The sequence below is a fragment of the Melopsittacus undulatus genome, assembly GCF_012275295.1.
Source record: "Melopsittacus undulatus isolate bMelUnd1 chromosome W unlocalized genomic scaffold, bMelUnd1.mat.Z SUPER_W_unloc_2, whole genome shotgun sequence".
In the NCBI taxonomy this organism is placed as follows: Eukaryota; Metazoa; Chordata; class Aves; order Psittaciformes; family Psittaculidae; genus Melopsittacus; species Melopsittacus undulatus.
In genome coordinates, this window is record NW_022993944.1 from 1,174,410 (window position 1) to 1,197,840 (window position 23,431).

Genomic DNA, 23,431 nt, shown 5'->3' on the forward strand with positions numbered 1-23,431 from the left:
AGAGCTGCATGTCTAATTTTAAACATTTCTTTATTTAAAGCTCTTTTGGCTAATATTTTTATCAAGTCACTTATTTGTGATTAGTTAAGCATATCTACCTGGGATGCTGTTTTATATATAAGGAAAATTATGTTCTGTTTCAGTTGGCAAGCTTTTACGGATTTATGTGAGTGTGAGTTGCCATGGAGAATGATTGGCAGGTTAAGCTTGACTTTTTTTAATTTTCTTTTTTTTTTTTTTCAGAGGCTTGTTAAGTTGAAGTGCGAAAAAACCTAACACTGAGGGAGAAACTTTAACAGCTAGGTAAAATCTTTCTCAAGCTTTCAAGCTTTCAGGTAAATGTTTTCCTTTGGGAGAAATTAGGTCCAGAAGTGTCCTTACAAAAAAAGAAAACTACTGAAAAGGGAGGAGGTAGGAAGGATTAGCAATGTGTTGGATATTTTTGTTCGGGTTTTTTTCTTCAAAGTATACCAAAGCATGCTGTATTCAAGTTAAAATTGGAGAACATATTTAATAAGGAAGATGTTGTTTTCTTTTAGAATTGTGCTGGATTTATGTTCTGATTCAGAGAAATCTGCAGGAACTTGCCATCAAATTTTTAAGTTGACAAGCAGGTATTCTTTATTGCAGCTCTGGGAGACACAGGGGATTGCTCCTCCTAGTGTGTCTCCTCCAAGCATCAACCAGACTGTGATTCTATTGTCCTTAAACATATGTATTCGTTAGGTTACATACGTTACATCATACTTCTAGAGAATGCCTCCTGTATGCGCACAAAAATGTGGTAGTGGGCTTTGGGACCCCTGGTGGTTATTTCCTCACCACTTTTAGGATTGTTGTCATATCAGTAACCACCAGGTGGTTCTGTCAAAGCTTATCATAGTAATTTCCTTTTCTATAGTTGCTAACAAAGCCTAACCTCCTTGAAAGTTGGGAACCACTGCTCCTACTGTGCATGTCCCTTTCCAGTTAGGAGGCAAAGCATTATAGGCATTTTCTCCACATAACCAATACCACACTTTACCTTCAGGAACATTCCAGTAACCAGTTAAAGGTTTTCGAAGGTGAAGTTGCATTGCCTAGCTGCAATATGGGTCATTTCCTACTGACATGTTGCCTTGATTAAGAGTTTTGTTATTGATTACACATTTAACTTCTGACATATTTGAGGCTTGTATCCTTAAAACCTGTGAATTTGTGTGGCTCTTGTTGGTATAAACAGTATCTCTCCATAATCTATTCCAATTTGTCTTAAATGGGATAGGGAGGCCAATTAAAGAAATCCCCAGTCTCTCTCCTGATTTAAGTAGCTGAGTACAGACCCAACAATCACTCTTGTTTAAGACACTAGTAACATTTTGTATCAATCTCAGATGTAGATTTTGATTCCATGCTTCTACACCTATTATTATACAAGTCCAAATTATGATTGATGTAGTCTCATATGTGTGGGTCCTGAAGACTCAACGCACCATACTTTTTTTCTGTTCTGATATTTTTCTGGTTCTGGCACCTTCTTGATTCTTGAGTAATGTATCCAAGCAGGCTGTTCCTTTATCTTCACTGCTGTAAAGGTAGTTGTAGACGCAGGAGTCACGGACAATGCGGAGACGATCAATGTGATCAAGCGATTGCCAAACTTTATTAGATGCAGTGCTCTTCTTATACACTTACTCCCTTATGTAACAGCCTTGGATACTGAGCTCTAATTGGTTAGTCTAGAGGTTACTATAGTTTACGGAGCTAATGTTTACAACTTGTTATAATTGTGATTAAATACCTTAGTCTAAAAATACAGTGGGAAACTACAGCCTTGGCAGAGATCATTCTCTGCACGTTTTCAGTGGAAAATTACAGAGGCGTAACAAGACAGTTGACCTTGCTTATGCCTGCCAAGAATCTTCTTACTTTACAGTAACAAGGCTCCAGGGTATCGGGATCGCTCACTACGTGGCCTTGGCTCTTTAAGAATTCCCACAGGTAGTCAGTAATACCCGGTATGGTCCGCTCCACTTCTCTTCTAGGGGATCACCTACAAAATTCTTAATAAAAACCCAGTCTTCTGGCTTAAAAGTATGAATAGGATAATCTAAACCTCTGGCCCTGGTCCCTAACACTCTGCCATTTATTTTTAACTGTTTTCCCAAGTTTACCAACAACTGTTGAAGATATCCTTCTCCTACTTCTTGAAGGCTCTCTCCTTTAAACTGAGATTGATATGGCCTTCCATATAGAATCTCAAATGGGCTAATTCCTTCCTTTGACCGAGGTTTTGTTCTGATTCTCAATGAGGCCAATGGTAATGCTTGATACCAATATGACTTGGTCTCTTGACAAATCTTCCCAAGCTGTTGTTTAATTAACTGAATAATTTTTTCCAGTTGCCCACTGGCCTGAGGCCTCTATGGAACATGTAATTGCCAATCAATTTCCAATTTCTTGCTGATTTCTTGTAATAATTTTGCACTGAAATGTGTACAGCAGTCAGAGGAGATAGTTGTTGGTACCCCAAAACGAGGTATTATTTTATTTAATAGCACCTTAATCACTTGTTTTGCATTATTTGCCCTGTAAGGGAATGCTTCTGGCCACCCTGAAAAAGTATCTGTCAATACCAACAAATATCGATAACCTCCTTTTCTAGGTAATTCAGAAAAATCTATTTGCCACTGTTGTCCCAGATAATTCACTTTTCCAATTGTCCCTACCTGATTCCTGTTTTCAGTCTTAGGGTTATTTTTCAGACATAGTTGACATTGTTTTGTCACTAATTGCGCTGTGGTATAGAAATTTCTTCCTATGATCTGTTTGTTTAAATGTTTATACAAGGCATTACTTCCCCAATGAGTTTTGTTATGTTCTTCTTGTATCAGCTTCCATAATTGATTATAGGGGATCGCTACTTGCCCATCAGGTATTTTTATCCAACCCTTTTCATTTTCCTGTCTTTCCAAGTCTTCAATCAGTTTCATATCTTCTTTAGAGTACCTAGGTTTATTTTGCTCAATTACCAATTTACCATCAGGAGTTAAGGACGTCACCTCAACTCTTTCTGTTTCTCCTGCCCGTTTAGCCTCATGATCAGACAAATTATTTCTAATCTCTTGATCAAGAGTTACGTTTTTGATGTCCTTTACAATGTATGATAGTGTCCTGGTTTGAGCAGTAGCAGTCATTTTTCTCCTTCTTTGTAGCTGGTGCAGTGCTGTGTTTTGACTTTCGGGCTGAGAACATTTGCTGATAGCAAGTATGTTTTGAATTACTGCTCAAATGTTTGGTTTGTCCAAGGCCTTTTCTGAGCTCATGCTCTGCCAGGGAGGAGGGGAGGCCGGGAGGAAGGGGAGACAGGACACCTGACCCAGGCTAGCCAAAGAGGTATTCCATACCATAGCACATCATACCCAGGATGTAACCGGGAGAGACCCGGAAGGGCTGGAGCTCTGGGGGGAATGGAGGAGGTATCAGTCGGTGCTCGGTCGGGCAGGGTGGAGTGAGTTATGGGTCAGTGGCTGGTGAGGTGTTGTATTCTCTTCGCTTGTTGTTTGCTTTATCATTATTATTTGTAGTAGTAGTAGCAGGAGTGATTTGTGTTATACCTTAGCAATTAAACCGTTCTTGTCTCAATCCGTGGGGGGCACATTCTTTGGATTCTCCTTCCTAACTCTCCGGGAGTTGGGAGAGCAAGGGGGGGAGTGAGTGAGCGAACTGTGCGGATTTGGTTTAAACCATGACAGATAGCCACTTCATTAGGTTATTGTACAGCTTCTAAGAATCGCAGAATTTCTGTTGTATGTTTAATTTGTCTTCCCTGGGTATTTAAAAGTCCTTGTTCTTTCCAAATTGTTCCATGTGCATGAACTTCACCAAAGGCATATTTGGAATGAGTCCGTATGTTTATACACTTGTCCTTTGCCAACTTCAAGGCTCTAGTCAGGGCTATTATTTCTGCCTTTTGTGCTGACGTGTTAGAGGGTAATAGTTTAGCTTTTATTACCTTTGAAGCTGTAGCTATGGCATATCCTGCTCTTCGTTTACCGTCTTTAACAAAGCTGCTGCCATCGGTGAACCAGGAATCTGCACCCTCCAGAGGCTCCTCCTTCACGTCTGGTCAGCTCGAGTATACTGTCTCTATAGTGGCCAAGCAATCGTGAACCAGTGGTTCGGTAGGGGTTTCCTGAAGGGAAGATGCTGGATTCACAACATTCGTGATCACAATTTCCACATCATCCAGTTCTATTAGGATGGCTTGATACTTCAAGACATGCGATGGTGATAGCCAATGTATACCTTTTTGTCCTAGGATTGTTGATACTGCAAGTGGCACTAACACGGCGATCTTTTGTCCCGGTCTAAATTTTCAGGCCTCTTGGATGTTTAAGAGAACTGCTGCCACTGCTCTCAAGCATCCAAAGGCCAGCCTTTACTTTGTTCATCCAGTTGTTTTGAAACATAGGCCACTGCTCTTTTATAAGGTCCCAGTCTTTGAACCCAAACCCCCAAGGCTTTTCCCTGTTTCTCATAGGAATATAGCCAAAAGTGTTTAGTTATGTCCAGGAGCCCCAGAGCTGGAGCTCTCATGAGTTCTGTCTTTAAACGCTTCTTCAGCTTGTTCTGTCCATTCTAGAAAGGTTGGATTTTCTTTTAGCAGCTCCTATAAGGGTCTTACCAGAACACCGTAATCATGGATCCAGAGTTGACACTATCCTGTCATTCCCAGAAATGTCCGGAGATCTTTAACCGTTGATGGTCGTGGTGTTTGACAGATTGCTTCCTTCCGAGCTGCTCCAAGTTCTCCATGTCATCCTGTTATTTCTTATCCTAAGTAAGATACTCGAGTTCAAATTAGTTGAGCCTTCAATTTAGATACCAGGTATCCATTTAGCCCTAGAAAGTTTAACATTTCTACAGTCCATTGAACACATTCTCTCTCAGTCTCAGTAGCAATTAACAGATCGTTAACATACTGTAGTAAAGTTCCTGTCTGGGTGGGTGCTTCCCAGGATTCTAGTTCTGGTGCCAATTGATTTCCAAAAATGGTCAGACTGTTCTTAAATCCCTGAGATAACACTGTCCAAGTGAGCTGTGTCCTCCTTCCTGTTTCGGGGTTTTCCCATTCAAAAGCAAAGAAATTATGACTTTCTTTGGCCAGGGGCAGACAGAAAAATGCATCCTTTAAGCCCAGAATGGTAAACCACTTCTGATTATTATTCAATTTGGTCAATAAGGCATACGGATTAGCTCCTACTGGATGAATATCCTCCACGATTTTGTTGATTGCTCTGACATCTTGAACTAATCTGTAACTTTTCCCATTGGATTTCTTTACTGGCAAGATAGGAGTATTATATTCCGATTCACATTCAATTAATAATCCATATTTTAAAAATTTATCAATGATTTCTTTGATTCCCTTCCCTGCCGGGAATGGAGCATTCACAACCTCCCTGAGCAACCCATTCCAGGGCCTTACCACCCTTACAGTAAAGAACTTCTTCCTTATATCCAATCTAAACTTCCCCTGTTTAAGTTTTAACCCGTTAACCTCTTGTCCTGTCACTACAGTCCCTAATGAAGAGTTCCTCCCCAGCATCCCTATACCCCCCTTTAGATACTGAAAGGCTGCTATGAGGTCTCCACGCAGCCTTCTCTTCTCCAAGCTGAACAGACACAACTTTCTCAGCCCGTCTTCATACGGGAGGTGCTCCAGTCCCCTGATCATCCTCGTGGCCCTCCTCTGGACTTGTTCCAACAGTGCCATGTCCTTTTTATGTTGAGGACACCAGAACTGTACACAATAGAATCATAGAATCATAGAATAGTTAGGATTGGAAAGGACCTCAAGATCATCTAGTTCCAACCCCCCTGCCATGGGCAGGGACACCTCACACTAAAACTTATCACCCAAGGCTTCATCCAACCTGGTCTTGAACACCGGCAGGGATGGAGCATTCACTACCTCCCTGGGCAACCCATTCCAGTACCTCACCACCCTAACAGTAAAGAATTTCTTCCTTAGATCCAGTCTGAACCCCTGCTGTTTAAGTTTCAACCCGTTACCCCTTCTCCTATCACTACAGTCCCTAATGAACAGTCCCTCCCCGGCATCCCTGTAGGCCCCCTTCAGATACTGGAAGGCTGCTATGAGGTCTCCACGCAGCCTTCTCTTCTCCAGGCTGAACAGACACAACTTTCTCAGCCTGTCTTCATATGGGAGGTGCTCCAGTCCCCTGATCATCCTCGTGGCCCTCCTCTGGACTTGTTCCAACAGTTCTATGTCCTTTCTATGTTGAGGACACCAGAACTGAACACAGTACTCCATGTGAGGTCTCACGAGAGCAGAGTAGAGGGGCAGGATCACCTCCTTGGACCTGCTGGTCAAGCTTCTTTTGATGCAGCCCAGGATACGGTTGGCTTTCTGGGCTGCAAGCGCACACTGAAGCTGGCTCATGTTTGTTTTCTCATCGACCAACACCCCCAAGTCCTTCTCCGCAGGGCTGCACTGAATTTCCTTTTTGCCCAACCTGTAGCTGTGCCTGGGATTGCTCCAACCCAGGTGTAGGACCTTGCAATTGGCATGGTTAAACTTCATGAGGTTGGCATCAGCCCACCTGACAAGTGTGTCAAGGTCCCTCTGGATGGCATTCCTTCCCTCCAGCGTATCAAGAGAACCACACAGCTTGGTGTCATTGGCAAACTTGCTGAGGGCACGCTCAATCCCACTGTCCATGTCACCGATTAAGTTGTTGAACAAGACTGGTCCCAACACCGATTCCTGAGGGACATCACTCTTTACTGGTCTCCAGCCGGACATTGAGCCGTTGACCGCAACTCTTTGCGTGCGGCCACGCAGCCAGTTCTTTGTCCACTGAGTGGTCCACCTATCAAATTGATGTCTCTCCAAATTAGAGATAAGGATGTTGTGTGCTCCTTTTGATGCAGCCCAGGATACGGTTGGCTTTCTGGGCTGCGAGCACACACTGCCGGCTCATGATCATTTTCTCATTTCCTTTGACTACACCAGACTGGGACTATGATGATCTGGCAGATTATGCCGCTTTAAAGAGATATCAGAATCTGATTAATTTTGGGCTAGAAAATGCAATACCAAAAGCCTTAAATTGGTCTGCTCTATTTGAAATAAAACAAGGACCAAAAGAAACATCGACTGAATTCCTAGACAAATTAAGAGAAGCAATGTGAAAATATACACCTTAGACCCTTCTTCTACCAAAGGGAAATTACAAATTGCTAACTTATTTCTAGGACAGACAACAGAAGATATTAGAGGAAAACTTCAGAAATTATCAGGACCTGACAGTCAAATTATAGAAAAATTAGTAAATGAGGCATGGAAAGTTTATAGAAATCGTGAACAAATAAAAGAGAAAAAGCTAGGAAGAACGATAGCAACTGCTATAGTAGCTGCTTTAGGTCACACAGGGACCTGCAGGGGAAGCAGAGGACAAGGAGTAGCAGTTACAGGTAGAGGAGAAATGTTCAGTAAAAGGGAAATTGCTGAGGTGAGTAGCTCGAGAGAGGACGCCTTCAACACCTGAGCGGGGGGAAGCTCAGCATCCAGGAGCCTCAACTCAGAGTGGCAAGAGCCACCGAGGGAGCCTCAAGTCCTCGACAGGACTCGCCCAGGAGCCAGCAGTTCAGCTGATGCGAGCAGCTGACTCACAGGGGGCGGCACCAAAAGGAGTGGCACCAGCCCTGACTGGTTAAAAACCTGCCCCAGTGAGCGACTAGGGTGAGTCGAGGCAGTTTGCGCGGCAGTTCACTCTGGCAAGTGAGTGGGATGGTGAGCACTTGCTGTATGACCAGGGTCCGGTCTGGGAGCTCTGCTCTGGCTGCCTTGGCGGTGGCCAGCGTAGGCACCCAGACAGAGCCGAAGAGAGGGGAAGCTGCAGTGCAGAGCTCGGAGAATGCCTGCACGGGTCTTGTGAGGGGAGAGCGCACAGTGGCCAAGGCTGCACTCGGTGCTCCCTGGTGGAGGTCCTCCTGAAGCAGGTGGCTGAGCTGCAGGACCCTGTCAATAGGCTGAAAGATGTCAGGGAAGCTAAGAGGAAGCAGGACTGCTTGCTCCAGGCCCAAACTGTGCAGGGGCCTTAGGCGTCCACTGTAGCTCATGGAGGGAAGAAGGAGGCTGTTAACCCAGGAAGCTGGGAAATAGTAACAAAAAGAAAAACCAACAAAAAAAGGAGGAAGAGGACAATTAAAAGCAAGGGGCTTCCTCCTAAATCTGTTGTCCTCATCCAGAACTGCTTTGCTGTCCTGCAGGGTGCTAATGTGGAAACACCCTTGCACCATGAGCAACCGGCTGATGCACTGGTAAAGAAGATCACTACTGGTGCTGCCAGGAAAAAACTGAGGGTCATAGTAGTAGGCGACTCTGAGAGGCACAGAGGCACCCATCTGTTGGCCTGACCCAGTCTCAAGGGAGATGTGTTACCTACCAGGGGCATGGATCAGGGATGTTGCAGAGAGGCTGCCTCCTCTAGTAAGTCCCACTGACTATTACCCACTTTTGGTTTTGGGAGGAGGCTTGCCAGGCTGATCAAGAAAGCTTTAAGAATACCTTTACTGTGATGGTCCTTGCCTGCTCCCTCAGTGATCTGAGTGAGTCGAGGGGTCCCTCCAAGGAAAATTTGTCCTAAGGGCCCTAGGGAGCCCTGTCCTCAGTGGGTCCTGCAGCCGAGCAGAGAGTGTCTCATCTGGGCTGCCAAATAGATTCAGAGAAATCTCCAGGAACTCGCCAACAAAGTTTTAAGTTGACAAGCAGATATTTTTTATTGCAGCGCCGGGAGACGGGGGATCGCTCCTCCAAGCATGCCTCGTCCAAGCACCAACCAGGCTGTGATTATACTGTCCTTAAACATACATATTCATTAAATTACATACGTTACAACATACTTTTAGGTTATGCCTCCTGTATACATGCAAAAATGTGGTAGTGGGCTTTGGGACCCCTGGTGGTTATTTCTCCATCACTTCGTTTTAGGATCTTTGTCATATCAGTAACCTCCAGGGGGTTCTGTCAAAGCTTTTTTTAGTAATTTCCTTTTCTCTATAGTTGCTAAGAAAGCCTAACAACCTTGAAGTTACGTATTTACAACCCTAGTCTTCAATCAACCTCATTCTTCAGTTGCGTTATTCCTTGTGAAGAAGGGAAACTGTGCATTTACACTGTCATTTGTGTGATGCATTAACTTCCTAAGTTAACGTCCCACTCTTGTGCAATGCATTTGTTTCCAATAAATAGCTGCTACTACCGTACCTCTAATAATGTGGAAAATTCCAGTGAAGTAACAGGTCTTTGATTGGATGTGTTCTTCAGGTAATGTGAACAGACTTTTTTTCCTGAAGTATTGAAATAAAACTTTATTTACATTGCTGAGAACAGCATGTTATTTTCATCAAGGCTTATATTTTAAGCTTACTCAGGAAATGTAAATGTAGTAAAATCATTTAGGTGTATTTTCTGCCAGTGTTTTGAGAAAGTCAGACTATGTAGTTCATAGAATGGTGTTAGTGGATGACTACTTGTCCTGGGTTCAGCAGTAGCAGTAATTTTTCTGCTTCTTAGTAGCCGGTGCAGTGCTGTGTTTTTGACTTCGGTCTGAGAACAGTGCTTTGAATGCCAATGTTTTAGTTGTTGCTAAGTCATGTTTACTATGACCAAGGACTTCTGGAGTCTCGTGCTCTGCCAGGGAGGAGGGGAAGTTGGGAGGGAGCAGACACAGGACACCTGGCCCAAATTAGCCAAAGGGGTATTTCATACCACAGCATGTCATGCCCAGTATAGAAACTGGGGGGAGTGTCATGGTTTGAGCATGTTTTGAGGGTGTTTTTTTTCAAGGTTTTTTCCAGCCAGGTGGAGGAGGGGAGGCCAAGAGGAAGTAGAGACAGGGCACCTGACCTAGGCTAGGCAATGAGGTATTCCATACCATAGCACGTGATGCCCAGGATGCATACTGGGAAGGAGAAGGCTGGAGGGGAGAGCTCTGGAGGAAAATGGAGGAGGGAGCACATGGTGCTCAGCCGGGCAGGGTGGAGTGAGTTATGGGTCGGTGGCTGGTGGGGTGTTGTAGTTTCTTTTCACTTGCTGTTTGCTGTATCATTATTATTTGTAGTAGTAAATGGCAGTAGGGGTTTTGTGTTATGCCTTAGCAATTAAACCGTTCTTATCTCAATCCGTGGGGGCTACATTCTTTGGATTCTCCTTCCTAACTCTCCGGGAGTAGGGGGACTTGGTTTAAACTACGACATTTTTGGCGCCCAACGTGGGGCACGAGAGTTTGAGATAAGAACAGATCTGAGCGGATTTATGGTCTCTTGTCACAATGCTGATTTATTGGCTCTTAGAGGTTTTTCTCTGGATCTCGCTGTTTCGGGATTTTGCCGGGTACTTTGTGTATGGATTGGATGTGTTTGAGGCTTGGGCTAAAGCTTTTGTTTCACTGTACTTTGCGTCAGAGGCTTGTAATACGGTGGGGCTCCGGCAGCAGGGGGGATGGACGTGGCCGTGGACTTGGACTTGTACCAGGCCGTCCCGCTGCTCTTCGCCGTCCTTGTCCTTATCCTCGTCGTCGTCTGTGTGGAGCTGCGTGAAGCCAGGAAGGAGCGGCCCCGGGAGCTGCCGGCAGCTGAGGCTGCCAGGGAGAGCGGCACGGGGAGCCAAACGGCTGTGGCAGAGCAGCGGGAGCAGGCGGGGGAGGAGCGGAGCAGGGCGGTAGCTGAGCGGCAGGACCAGGCAGCGGGGGAGGTGAGTCCCGCGGCCGTTCCCGACCCTCCGACGGCCGAGAGTGTCCCCCGGAAGTCGCCCGCCGACCCCGAGCAGGAGGCAGGAGACTACGCAGCACTTCCCAGCAAGGCAGTGGAGGAACCGAGTCCTGCCGCCGTTCCGAACCCCGCAGCGGCCGAGAAAAATTCCCCAGAAGTCACCCGCCGAGCCCCAGCAGGATGCAGGAGACCACGCAGCATTTCCCAGCAAGGCAGAGGAGGAAGATCCAGACTTGGGAGAAGAGAAGCTGGTGGTGGGAGAACTGGCAAGCACGGCAGCTACATCAGCCCCAGTGACAAGTGCAGCAGCATCATCTGAGAGTTCTGATGGTTTTGAATGGCTTTTGGGTGCCCTTGGGACCTGCCTGCTGATTGTAATGGTGATCGGCATGTTGGCACACACACAGAGTGTGTTCTACCCACGGCCATTTTGTCTGATCCCAAAAGTTAAGCAGAGTCAGGTTTGGGTCTTGTCTAGGGTTAGACAAGGATATAGGAGCACCAGGAGACTGTCCCCAAGGCTGGACAGTCATGAGTGGCAGGGCATGTGGGACAGTATGGCCAAGTATCTTATCCACTGGGCCCCTCCAGTGCTTTGGAAGCATTGGAAGTGGAAGGCAGCTGTATGGAGTCCCCAGCAGCAAGCTGTAGAACTGCTGAAGGGGGCAGTGAATGATTTTGAGCCTGGTGGACCCAGATACTTCAGGCCATCGTTCCAGAGATGCAACATAGAGATGTCTCATGATCGAGGGGTGGACTTAAGAGTGATGGTGTATTCGAAATGTGGGATCTGGGCATGACGTGAATGGTATGGAATAAGGGGTGGATAATGTCATGGTTTGAGCATGTTTTGAGGGTGTTTTTTTTCAAGGTTTTTTCCAGCCAGGTGGAGGAGGGGAGGCCAAGAGGAAGTAGAGACAGGGCACCTGACCTAGGCTAGGCAATGAGGTATTCCATACCATAGCACGTGATGCCCAGGATGCATACTGGGAAGGAGAAGGCTGGAGGGGAGAGCTCTGGAGGAAAATGGAGGAGGGAGCACATGGTGCTCAGCCGGGCAGGGTGGAGTGAGTTATGGGTCGGTGGCTGGTGGGGTGTTGTAGTTTCTTTTCACTTGCTGTTTGCTGTATCATTATTATTTGTAGTAGTAAATGGCAGTAGGGGTTTTGTGTTATGCCTTAGCAATTAAACCGTTCTTATCTCAATCCGTGGGGGCTACATTCTTTGGATTCTCCTTCCTAACTCTCCGGGAGTAGGGGGACTTGGTTTAAACTACGACAGGGAGTTACCTGGAAGGGTCAGATTGCTGCTTGGGCTGGGTATCAGTCGGCAGGTGATGAGCAACTGTATTTTCTCCCCTTGTTATTTCCCTTATTATTATTATTATTGGTGGTAGCAGTAGTAGTTTTGTGTTATATCTCAGTTACCGGACTGTTCTTATCTCAACCCATGGGAGTTACATTCTTTCGATTCTCCTCCCCATCCCTCCAGAGCAGGGGGAGGAAGAAGTGGGGGGGGGAGAGTGAGCGAACGGCTGCATGGTTCTGAGTTACTGGCTGGGCTTAAACCACAACATTACCTGAAGCCAGAGCTGTTTGAAGAACCAAAGCAGGTTTTTGATGACATTAGACTCCTTTTCTGTGAGTGCACAAAGCCTGCTGTTCTATTTTTCTGGGTAAAGCGTAGTAATTAGCTCATTCAGAATTGAGAAAATCAGGCCAGTTCTCCCGATTTGTGAATTAAAGGGAACTTCAGAAGGCTGAGGTCTGCTGGCTTTAAGAATGACTTCATGACCTTAAACCACTACAGGTTCTTAACAAATCAAGTGTAAAGGCCTAATGTATTAGGAGGGACTTATTCCTGCTCTTCCATTTAGTACAGTTAAGGCAGTTCAGTTTGAGACAATTTAGAAGTGCTTTTTTAAATGACTTAATTTGATTTGTCTTGATCCAGATGAAGCTGGATCCAAACAAGTAAAGACAAATGTGCCAGCTGGGATTTTCATATAGAAAGATGCACACAATATTAATTTACATAAAACTGTATTAAGCTAATGGCCAGATACATTTCTTTTTTTGCCTTTCTGATTAGCAAAGAGGAATAGAGTTAGTCTGAGGTCAGAGTGTAGCTGAACTATTTGAACAGGCTTATTAAATAAAGATGACAGATGATTTTGGTGTGCGTTCATGCTTCTTCACTATTCAGATTTTATTTAAATAGATGCCCTTTGATTCCCAGTCAGTATTTTCACTTGTTTTCATCCTACCAGTATAAAACATAGGAAATAATTGTCACCGTTCTCCTTTTCCTGATTTAGAGCCTGTTCTTCTAATAATCTTTACCTTTCTATATGCACATACTATATGTACATGTATATAAACTATAATCTTTATTTAAATATTATTACTGGGGGAAACCCCAATGATCTTATATCTGAAACTGTGCAAGCAGTGTCTTAAACGTGCTTTAGCTATCATGGGACAAGCAGTGCAGGGTTGTGTTTTTTTGTTTGTTTTTCTTTGTTTGTTTGCTTGTTTTTCATGTGCTTTTAATATCCTGCATTTAACTTGAAAATAAAAGAAGAAGGAAGCCACAGACTTCCTTTAGAAACACGATCTGCTAGTTATTAAAAACAATTCTAATGTAGATATTTTTTCCTCCTAGGTTTTACCAAGAGACAGTACCTCTAATACTTAACTTGGATCATCTCTTGTTCATCAGCTTGAAAATCATAACAGCCCTCAAAATTGACATTTGATCTGAACGAAAAAGCTGTGACAAATGGACAATATGTCTATTACTAACACACCAACAAGTAATGATGCTTGTCTGAGCATTGTTCACAGCTTGATGTGCCATCGACAAGGTGGAGAGAGTGAAACTTTTGCGAAACGTGCAATTGAAAGTTTAGTTAAAAAGCTAAAGGAGAAAAAAGATGAACTGGATTCTTTGATTACAGCTATAACCACAAATGGAGCTCATCCCAGCAAGTGTGTTACGATACAGAGAACACTGGATGGGAGGCTTCAGGTTAGTACAAGTGAAAATCAGATGTTTTCCTCCTAACAAAGCTGGAGCAGAAGTGACACAGGGCCCTAGAGTGTTAAGGAAGTAGCTCTTCTCTTACGTCCCCCTTTATCCCCATTCCTGGCACGTTTTGTGCCTGGAGCTCTGGATTCCCAAAAGGAGCAGAAGGTGTTGGATCAGCTGTTCTAAACAAGTGTGTGTGGGGAAGTAAAATGCAGGTTCACATAACAAATTTGTCTGTTTATCCTGGTATTTTCACTACAAGCTTCTGTTAGCTCTGAGTTGGTCAGCAGCATGAAGACAGACGTATGATCCCTTGCTAAGGTACTCCAAGGAGTCTGCACTGAGGGTATATGTTAGCCTTGCATCATCGGTACTCAGTACCTGTATAGATTGGGTGGCGATTTCCTTGTTCTATGACACATGTTGTGTTTGCTGGCTAGCTGTCTACCCTAGAAGCATTATTTTTTATTTTCAGTATAACGGATTGACGTTCTTGTAAATTTCTTATAGTGTTGCTTACTGCCTTGTTCCTTCTCTTCTGGGGCAAAGCTCCATCATCATCCATAGTGGGGTAGGTGACCATACATACTATATTAAGCACAAATTCTGCTTCTGACATTTTGTATCCAGTATTTTTTCTTAAGAATCACAGTGTTGACTTCACTGTAGCAAAACTGTAATAGAATTTTTTTTCTGTTGAGTAGAGAACTTGGGTAAACTGTATACCTTTTTTTTTTTTTTCCCCTCCATATTTTGATGGAGAAAGGTTGTGGTGGTGTTTATCCTCTTATAGCTTTGCTCCTTACTAAATAAAGTAAAATGTCCTTCTTACAGCTTTGCTCCTTACTAAAAAAAGTAAAATATCTTTCAACTGTCCCAATCAACTATTGTGTCTAACTCTTTAGGTGGCTGGTCGCAAGGGATTCCCTCATGTGATTTACGCTCGTCTTTGGAGGTGGCCTGATCTTCATAAAAATGAACTCAAGCATGTTAAATATTGTCAATTTGCTTTTGACTTAAAATGTGACAGTGTCTGTGTAAATCCCTACCATTATGAGCGTGTAGTATCACCTGGCATTGGTAAGTAGACTCTTGATTTAAATGGAACAGTGGGACTAAAATGTAAAATGTTTTGAGTGTAGAGAATACAGGCCTAAATTAGAAACATTAAATTTTTTTAACGATCTAATAATAAATTACTCTCTCATGCTCTTGTCCATCTTCTTAATGGAATTATTCTTTTACCTTTATTCTAAATTTTAAAGAACAGTTTGTGGTTTTTGTTTAAGCTTTTCTGTTGGTTTGCACACAGTTCTTGCAGTTAATATGTACCTTGGGAATAACTTGGCATCTAGATTTGTGATGGAAGGGGTATAATATGTAGAGTCTGTAGTACTAATTTGTAAAGGCTGATAAACTTAATATTCAAACATAGTTGAAGATCTCTGTGTATATAGTCCTCCACACCCCCTTTTCTTTTTCTTTTTAAAGATCTCTCGGGACTGACACTACAGAGTTCTGGTAAGTAGTTCTGCTTACTGTTGCATTTCTCCGGGCACAAACTGTGTTAAACTCTTCAGTATGTATACAGTTTATTCCTGTGTATCTCCTTGGGAGGGAGTATAGAGAGCAGATGGAAATACATTTATCTTTTTGGTTTTGGAAAACCAGAAAAGTAGCATATGAGAGGCAAGTATTGATAAATTCTTTAAATTGAGGCTTCAGCTTAGCTTGTAGGTATGTTCTGTTTTCATTGCCTGCTACTTAAAAACACCAAGAAAAAAGGAAAACAAAAACCTCGATCTTTTATGTAATAAGCAGCATTTAACAAACACATGATAATATGTGCACCTGTATGATATACTAATTAATTGGATTGGGAATAATAGATGCTTATGTTTTAATAAGTAGTTTAACAAGAAAATAATAGAAATCCTGTAATTGCTACTGTAATTCTGCATGGCTACGCTGTTAAATATAAGGTAGTGTTATAGTGTCTTTGTGAATTTGATTATTCTAGTCAATTTGGGAGCTGCTTAAACTTACTGAAGGAATGCATGAAGGTTTTTTGTGTTGTGCTCATGAATTACATTTTTCGTAGGAGCTTTATTTTATTACTCTTATACTAGAAATTGACTTGTTAGCTACTTCATTAACATATATTTGGGTGCTTGATGAAAAGCATGTTTTTCCCTTTTATTTACCATGTCTAATCACTCAATGATGGACTGGAAAACAAAATGTGGTTGGGGTCTACTACTGTGGGACTAAACTGTTTGTTTGATAGCAATCAGCAAAATAAACAGTTAGCTTTTCCATCCAGTTACACTTCAAAATTTCCTGCTGCTGACTTGAAGTGTTTATTTGTAATTTAGAGGAGTGCTGTAGCAATGTTTAGATAGGTTAAATACTCCCCCAGTAGTTTTAATAGCTTTGCTGTTCCTTAAAAGTAGTAGTGCGACTTGTAGTTAAATCCAGAAAATAGATTTGCTTTGCATGTTTAACCATTTGCTTCTTCACAGCTCCATCAGGCATGCTGGTGAAAGATGAATACGTTAATGACTATGAGGGGCAGCTGTCATTGTCTTCTGCTGAAAGCCATTCAGTCCAAACCATCCAGCATCTACCAAGTAACAGGGCATCTACTGAGCCTTATAGCACCCCAGCCATGTTAGCTCCTGCTGAGGCTAGCACTACCAGCACCACTAATTATCCCAACATTCCTGTGGCTTCAACAAGTAAGATTGTCAAGATTATATGAAGTACTAAACTAAAAATGTGATGGATCAAAGAGAAAGTGTATGTCAGTATGATCTGGGCAGTCTCGTAAGCATTAACATAAGGTTTTGACTTGGAGCATAATTTGAGTAATTTTCCCTGTTGACCTGGTCTTTTTTTTTAATGAGACTGACGCTGCACGAGTGTTACAAGCCTATTTAGATATGCCAAAGTTTGAGTGATACCATGTTAAAACAACTGACTGCTGACATAACATTATGGCTATTATTTGAACAACTGCTGTAGGAATGGAAAAAAAATATTATTCTATTCCAACAGCAACCAGGACAACAAACATGTATATTGTTAGGTGGCAGTATCGAGAGGTTTTCAGACGAATTTTTAGTGTTCCAGAGCCAACAAAATCAGTCTTTGCATATTAACTATAAGGGCTTCTACAAGAATATCAGCAGCAAAAGGAAAATAAGGGAAAATGTGGGGCTGCTGCTGAATCAGATGGGTGTCCTGGTAACAGAAGACAAGGAGAAGGTGGAATTGCTGAATGCCTTCTTTGGCTCAGTCTTCACCGCTAAGAACGGCCGCCAGGAGTCCCAGACCTTGGAGGTGGCCATCAGTAGTAGTCAGCATGGGTTCACCAAGGGGAAATCTTGCTTGAACAATCTAATAAATAGCCTTTTATGATGACATGGCAGGATGGGTTGATGAGGGGAGAGCAGTGGATATTATCTACCTTGACTTCAGCAAGGCTTTTGACACTGTCTCCCATAACATCCTCCTAGGTAAGCTTAGGAAATGAGGGTTAGATGAATAGACAGTGAGGTGGATTGAGTACTGGCTGAATGGCAGAGTTCAGTGGGTCATGATCAGTGGAGTAGAATCCAGTTGGAGGCCTGTAGTCAGTGGTGTTCCCCAGGGATCAATATTGGGTCTGGTCTTATTCAACTTGTTTATCAGTGACCTGGATGAAGGGCTAGAGTGTACCCTCAGCAAGCTTGATGATGACATGAAGCTGGGGGAGTAGCTGATAAACCTGAAGGCTGTGCTATCTTTTAGTGGGACCTTGATAGGCTGGAGAATTGGCAGAGAGAAACCTAATGAGGTTCAACAAGGGCAAGTGTAGGGTACTGCACCTGGGGAGGAAGAGCCCCAAGTACCAGTACAGGTTGGGGGCTGGCCTACTAGAGAGCAGTTCAGATGAGAAGGACCTGGAAATATTGGTAGATGACAAGATGACTTATGAGCTGTCAGTGTGGCCTTGTGGCCAGGAGGGCCAGTAGTATCCCGGGGTGCATTGGGAGAAGTGTGGCCAGCAGGTCGAGGGAGGTGATCCTCCCCCTCTACTCGATCCTGGTGAGGTCACATCTGGAGGACTGTGTTCATTTCTGGGTTCTTCAGTACAAGAAAGACAAGGAGCTACGGGAGAGGGTCCAGTAGAAGGCCACACGGATGATCAGGGGTTTGGAGCATCTCTCTTATGATGAGAGATTGCAGGAGCTGGGCCTGTTGAGTCTAGAGAAGAGAAGACTGAGAGGGGATCTCATTAGTGCCATGAATTAAAACACAAGAAGTTTCACCTCAACACGAAGAACTTCTTTATACTGAGGGTGGCAGAGCACTGGAACGGGCTGCCCAGGAGGGTCATGGAGTCTCCCTCTCTGGAGGCATTCCAAACCCACTTGGATGCTTTCCTGTGTAACCTGTTCTAGGTGGCCCCACCTTGCCCAGGGGGTTGCACCTCTCCAGAGGTCCCTTCCAAGTCTCATGAATCTGTGATTCTTTGATTTTTATAATGGCCCACTGTACTACCAAAGTGACAGCCCTAATTAATATTTTCTATGTATATTTGGTACAAGTGGAAGAGTCTGGTTTACCAACAACAAACCTCACTCTTCATTCCAGCAGTTGCGTACACAGTGTCCTGCAGCCCTAATGTAGGGAAGCCAAGAAGTTTGGAGAGGGGTTTCTCACACTCTTTGTCACTTTAATGTCAAAGATGTGTGAATATAATGGATTTCATCTTAGCAAATTTGAATTATGGTAGCATAGTGTTTTGAGAATGTTATTTAAGTTTAGCTGACTATTTTGCTGAAACTAATGATGGTTTTGCCAAGTGTTGTGGTTTAAGCCCAGCCAGTAACTCAGAACTCAGCTGCTCATTCACTCTCCCCCTTCTTCCTCCCCGCTCCCAGAGGGATGGGGAGGAGAATCAAAAGAATGCAAATCCCACAGGCTGAGATAAGAACGGTCCAGTAACTAAGGTATAATACAAAACTGCTACCACCAATAATAATAATGGTAAGGGAAATAACAAGGGGAGAGAATACAGTTGCTCACCACCTGACTGATACCCAGACTGACCGGAGCAGCGATCTGAGCCTTCCAGGTAACTGCCCCCAGTTTCTATACTGGGCATGATGTGCTGTGGTATGGAATACCCCTTTGGCTAGTTTGGGTCAGGTGTCCTGTCTCTGCTTCCTCAAGGCTTCCCTTCCTCACTGGCAGAGCACGAGACTGAAAAAGTCCTTGATCAAAGTAAACATTACTTAGCAACAACTAAAAATACATGATAATACACCAGTGTGATAATACACCAATGTTTTCAGACTGAAGTCGAAAACACAGCACTGCACCAGATACTAAGAAGGAGAAAAATGCCTGCCACAGCTGAACCCAGGACACCAAACTAAGATATGACGTCTCTCTCCATCAGAGAGAACAGGATAGGTGGTTTAATTTTATTGCCTTTTTTAGTTTATAGTCAGTAACTTTTTCTCATCAGTGCTATAATTGTTGGAGCCCAGTGGACAGGAAAAAGAAGCTTGGATTTTAGGTTTTAGTTCAAGTTTTCAATGTGTGAAGTTCTGCTAGCTACACCAGTCTGAGAGTGCAAATGTATTTGTGAAACTCCTGATCAGTTTAGTGTTAATGGCTGAGTTGAAGCCTTTTAAAATCAAATTCTGTTAACCTTTTCTGAAATACCTGTACTTTTACTTTAAAGCTTAGACAATTCTTGAAATATTTATTTGGGAGGGGAAAAAACCAACAAAACAGCAACCCAGCAACTTTCTCAGGAAGGAGTCCAGTGATGTGTGCAGCCCTGTTCAAGCACTATTTTAAAATACCGTTCAGTATATTTTTAAGGAATATAAATTTAAGTGAGTGTCTTCCTTAGGAACAGTAGTTGCAACATGCTGAAAATAAGCAACTTAATGGACCTACTGTTGGCCTGTTTGGATTCATACCAAATCTACTCCGGCTATGTTATTCAGTAAAACTTGTGACATCTCTTCTTTCATTTTAAACTGAAAAGAGATGTGAACGACACAAAGATGCAGTTGATGAACAGAGTTCTCTGAATACTTGTAAAATTTTAAGGACGTCAGAGTCAAAATTAGCTGATGCAGAGCATGTTGCTTCAAGTTTCCTAAGACACTCTGGTAGACGGAAAAAAACACTGAAACCAAACTTGTAGGAACTGTGTCATGCAGTACCCTTAGTTGGGTACATTTTACTACCCAGTAGTGCTGAGCTTGCTCTTCTTAATTGAAATTGTTGAATGTTCACAAATAGGTAGTCTTCTTTTACCAGGTCAACCTATCAGTATATTGACAGGTAGCCATAGTGATGGACTCTTACAGATTGCTTCAGGGCCTAAGCCAGGAACTCCGCAGAATGGGTTTACAGCTCAGCCAGCTACTTACCATCACAGTGAGTATATACGTATATGCACTCTTAGTTTTCTAAAACCAGTTTCCAAATGTTCAGGAGAAATAGAGGATTAGAAGTGAGATGTGGAAAAACTCCCTTAACCAACTGCTCCTTTCTCTTTCTAGATAGTACTACAACTTGGACTGGGAGTCGGACGGCAGCCTACACACCTACCATGCCTCCCCACCAGAATGGCCATCTTCAGCATCATCCACCTATGCATCCTGGACATTACTGTAAGTAGTACAGATTTTCACATCGCTTACTTTGTTTTCAATTTTGTTGAATCATCCCTTGTGATGATTCTTTACCCCCAAATCCTTTTTTGTTACAGAACTGCCATTACTGTGTTTATTATATTCTGACAAATAAATATCAGAGCTTAATAGACTACTTTCCTCTGTTAAAGCAGCAGAGATTAGAAATCCAGGTAGCTATAGTGATGCCATCTATATTGTAGATGTCTTACTACCTAACAAAATTATAATTTCCCTTCTAAACTTGTTTTTAAAGATTTGCAATCTTGTTGCATTTCCTTTGTGGCAAATGAAGTTGATTCAGAATATGTTGTTTGGATATTTTTCTTTTAAGTATATGCATTATAAGAGTATTATGCAAAAAAACTCCCACCCAAATACAAGCTTTTCTAAATTTTGTGGCAAAAGGCTAAACAATTCTTTATTTCCTAATATAGTATTTAACCAGATCACCTGTTTGCAGCCGCCTTTGTTAGTGGAGGGGAGAATGCACTGTGAGTTAATGTTAGAATGACTTTTCACCTTGTCTCTTCACAAGAAAATTGTAGTTTAGATATGTTTATTAAGTTACATTATTTTGTTCTGTTAGGATCCCACTTAATTTATCTTACATTTTGGAAGTACCAGGATGTAAAACTTTAGTGGTGGTGTAGATATTCTATAAATGCTTCTGAGTTCATGTGTCTGCATAATTAATATTTGTAACTGGCTGGTGATACCACAAAGAGCTTATCTTGGCTGCTGCCATTTTTCGCTTCAGATAGTTGCATGTTTTGACACCTACCGACGTTGTGCCTGTTTGGACATCTTATTGCAAAACCCGCTGTTATAATACTATGTTTAAGTCTTACGTTTTTGTTCTCTGCTGTCTGTAAAGGACCTAGTTAGTTTATGAAAGTGGAGAGGATAAGCTGACTGATACCAAGACAGTATTCGGTTTTGGTTTTTTGGGGTTTTTTTTGTTTGCTTGTGGTTTTTGGGTTTTTTTTTTTTGTTTTTTTTTTTGCTTTTTTGGTTGGTTGGTTGTTTTTTGTGGTTTGTTTTTGTTTTGTTGTTTTGTTTTGTTTTTTTTTTTAGAAAATGAGTTCTCTAGGCCTTTTTTCAGTCTTCAGGGAGTGTTTCTCATGGTCAAGTCCATAGCATGCTGGACAACTTATTCTGTGATTGATAAATGAAGTGTGGTTTCTGACAGATGTATATCACATGCCTCCATACAGTTGTCATGCTTTAAGCCCAGCCGGTAACTTGGAAGAACCACGAAGCTGCTTGCTCACTTCCCCCCACCACCCCAAGTCCCTCGACGGGATGGGGAGGAGAACTGAAAGATGGTAAACCCTATGGGTTGAGATGAGAACAGTCCAATAACTAAAGTATAATATAAAACTACTACTACTACTAATAATAATAATTATAAGGGAAGTAACAAGGGGAGAGAATATAAAAAAGGGGGGAAAAAAACCCAATAAACACAAGTGATGCATAATCCACACACCCACCAATACCCAGCCTGACCCAAACAGCGATTGGTCCCTTCCAGGTAACTCCCCCCACTTTATATACTGGGCATGATGTGCTGTGGTATGGAATACCCCTTTGGCTAGTGTGGGACAGGTGTCCTGTCTCTGCTCCCTCCCAACTTCTTGTGCCCCTCCTCACTGGCAGAGCGCAAGACTGAAAAGTTCTTGGTCAGAGTAAGCATTACTTAGCAACAACTAAAACATTGGTGTGTTAACAGCATTGTTGTCAGACAAAAGCCAGAACACGACACTGCTCTAGTGTTGTGGTTTAAGCTCAGCCAGTAACTCATATCCACACAGCTGCTCCATCACTCCTGCCTTCTTCCCCCCCTGCTCCCAGAGGGATGGGGAGGAGAATTGAAAGAATGTAAATCCCATGGTTTGAGCTAAGAGCAGTCCAGTAACTAAGGTATCATACAAAACTACTACTACTATCACCAATAATAACAATGATAAGGGAAATAACATGGGGAGAAAATATAAAACTAAAAGGGAAATAGGAAAAGAGAACAATGAACACAAGTGATGCACAATGCAATTGCTCACCACCCACTGACTGATACCCAGCCTGACCCAAGCAGTGATCTTGGCCTCCTGGGTAACTCCCCCCCACTTTATATACTGGGCATGATGTGCTGTGGTATGGAATATCCCTTTGGCTATTTTGGGTCAGGTGTCCTGTCTCTGCTCCCTCCCATCTTCTTGTGCCCCTCCTCATTGTCGGAGCATGAGACTGAAAATGTCCTTGATTGGAGTAAGAGTTACTTGGCAACAACTAAGAATGTTGGTGTGTTGTCAGCGTTGTTGTCAGACTGAAGTCAAAAACACAACACTGCGCTAGTAACTAAGGAGAAAAATAACTGTTACAGCTGAACCCGGGACAGGAATGATTCTTTCCTTGCCCAGTTCAGGGGCAGATGTGAAGTTTAAGTCCTGTTTCCGTTACGTCTCTGCTACATCTAGTTTCTGCTCTCTCCTGCTGCTGGGTCTGGCTTGAGCAGCATGCGGCCTTTCTTTCTGGGATACTAATAGAGCTCTTTGCTCTACTTGACATCTGACTTCTTAGTAAACCTTTATGAGTGTAATTTTCTGTGAGTGTTTTTCTCCTCTGTCAGATTTTGCCAAGTGATTCAGAAATTGATGAGTTTTCTAACATGTGGCATCCTCACAAGTCTTTTTTTGTAGGAAAACAAGAAAGAAAACCTTATTATTCATCACGTAAAACAAATTGCTCGTTTTCTTTTAAAGGGCCAGTTCACAATGAACTTGCATTCCAGCCTCCTATATCAAATCATCCTGGTAAGTAGAATCTAACATGTAATGCTAATATTGTGGAAGCTGCTAACTTTCTGGTTTAAGTCTGGGTTGGGGTATTTTTGTTGGTTTGGGGTTGGTTTT

At 42.9% G+C, this 23,431-nt stretch overlaps 1 protein-coding gene across 1 annotated transcript; it reads left to right on the forward strand.

Annotated features, from left to right (window-relative positions):
* The first annotated feature begins 245 nt into the window (after positions 1–245).
* On the forward strand, positions 246–23,431 carry LOC117438221 (mothers against decapentaplegic homolog 4-like). The gene is made up of 8 exons (XM_034073723.1): positions 246–303; positions 13,447–13,812; positions 14,718–14,892; positions 15,304–15,333; positions 16,335–16,550; positions 20,140–20,259; positions 20,385–20,495; positions 23,282–23,431. The coding sequence occupies exons 2-8, from the start codon at positions 13,564–13,566 to the stop codon at positions 23,338–23,340; spliced, it is 960 nt and encodes a 319-aa protein (XP_033929614.1). The 5' UTR covers positions 246–303; positions 13,447–13,563; the 3' UTR covers positions 23,341–23,431.

What these genes read in the sequence shown, in the direction of transcription:
- LOC117438221 (XM_034073723.1), top strand. Translation starts at nt 13,564, where the DNA reads ATGGACAATATGTCTATTACTAACACACCAACAAGTAATGATGCTTGT. An exon ending in CACTGGATGGGAGGCTTCAG is followed by an intron (nt 13,813 to 14,717) that starts GTTAGTACAAGT and finishes CTAACTCTTTAG; the next exon opens with GTGGCTGGTCGCAAGGGATT. An exon ending in TGTAGTATCACCTGGCATTG is followed by an intron (nt 14,893 to 15,303) that starts GTAAGTAGACTC and finishes TTCTTTTTAAAG; the next exon opens with ATCTCTCGGGACTGACACTA.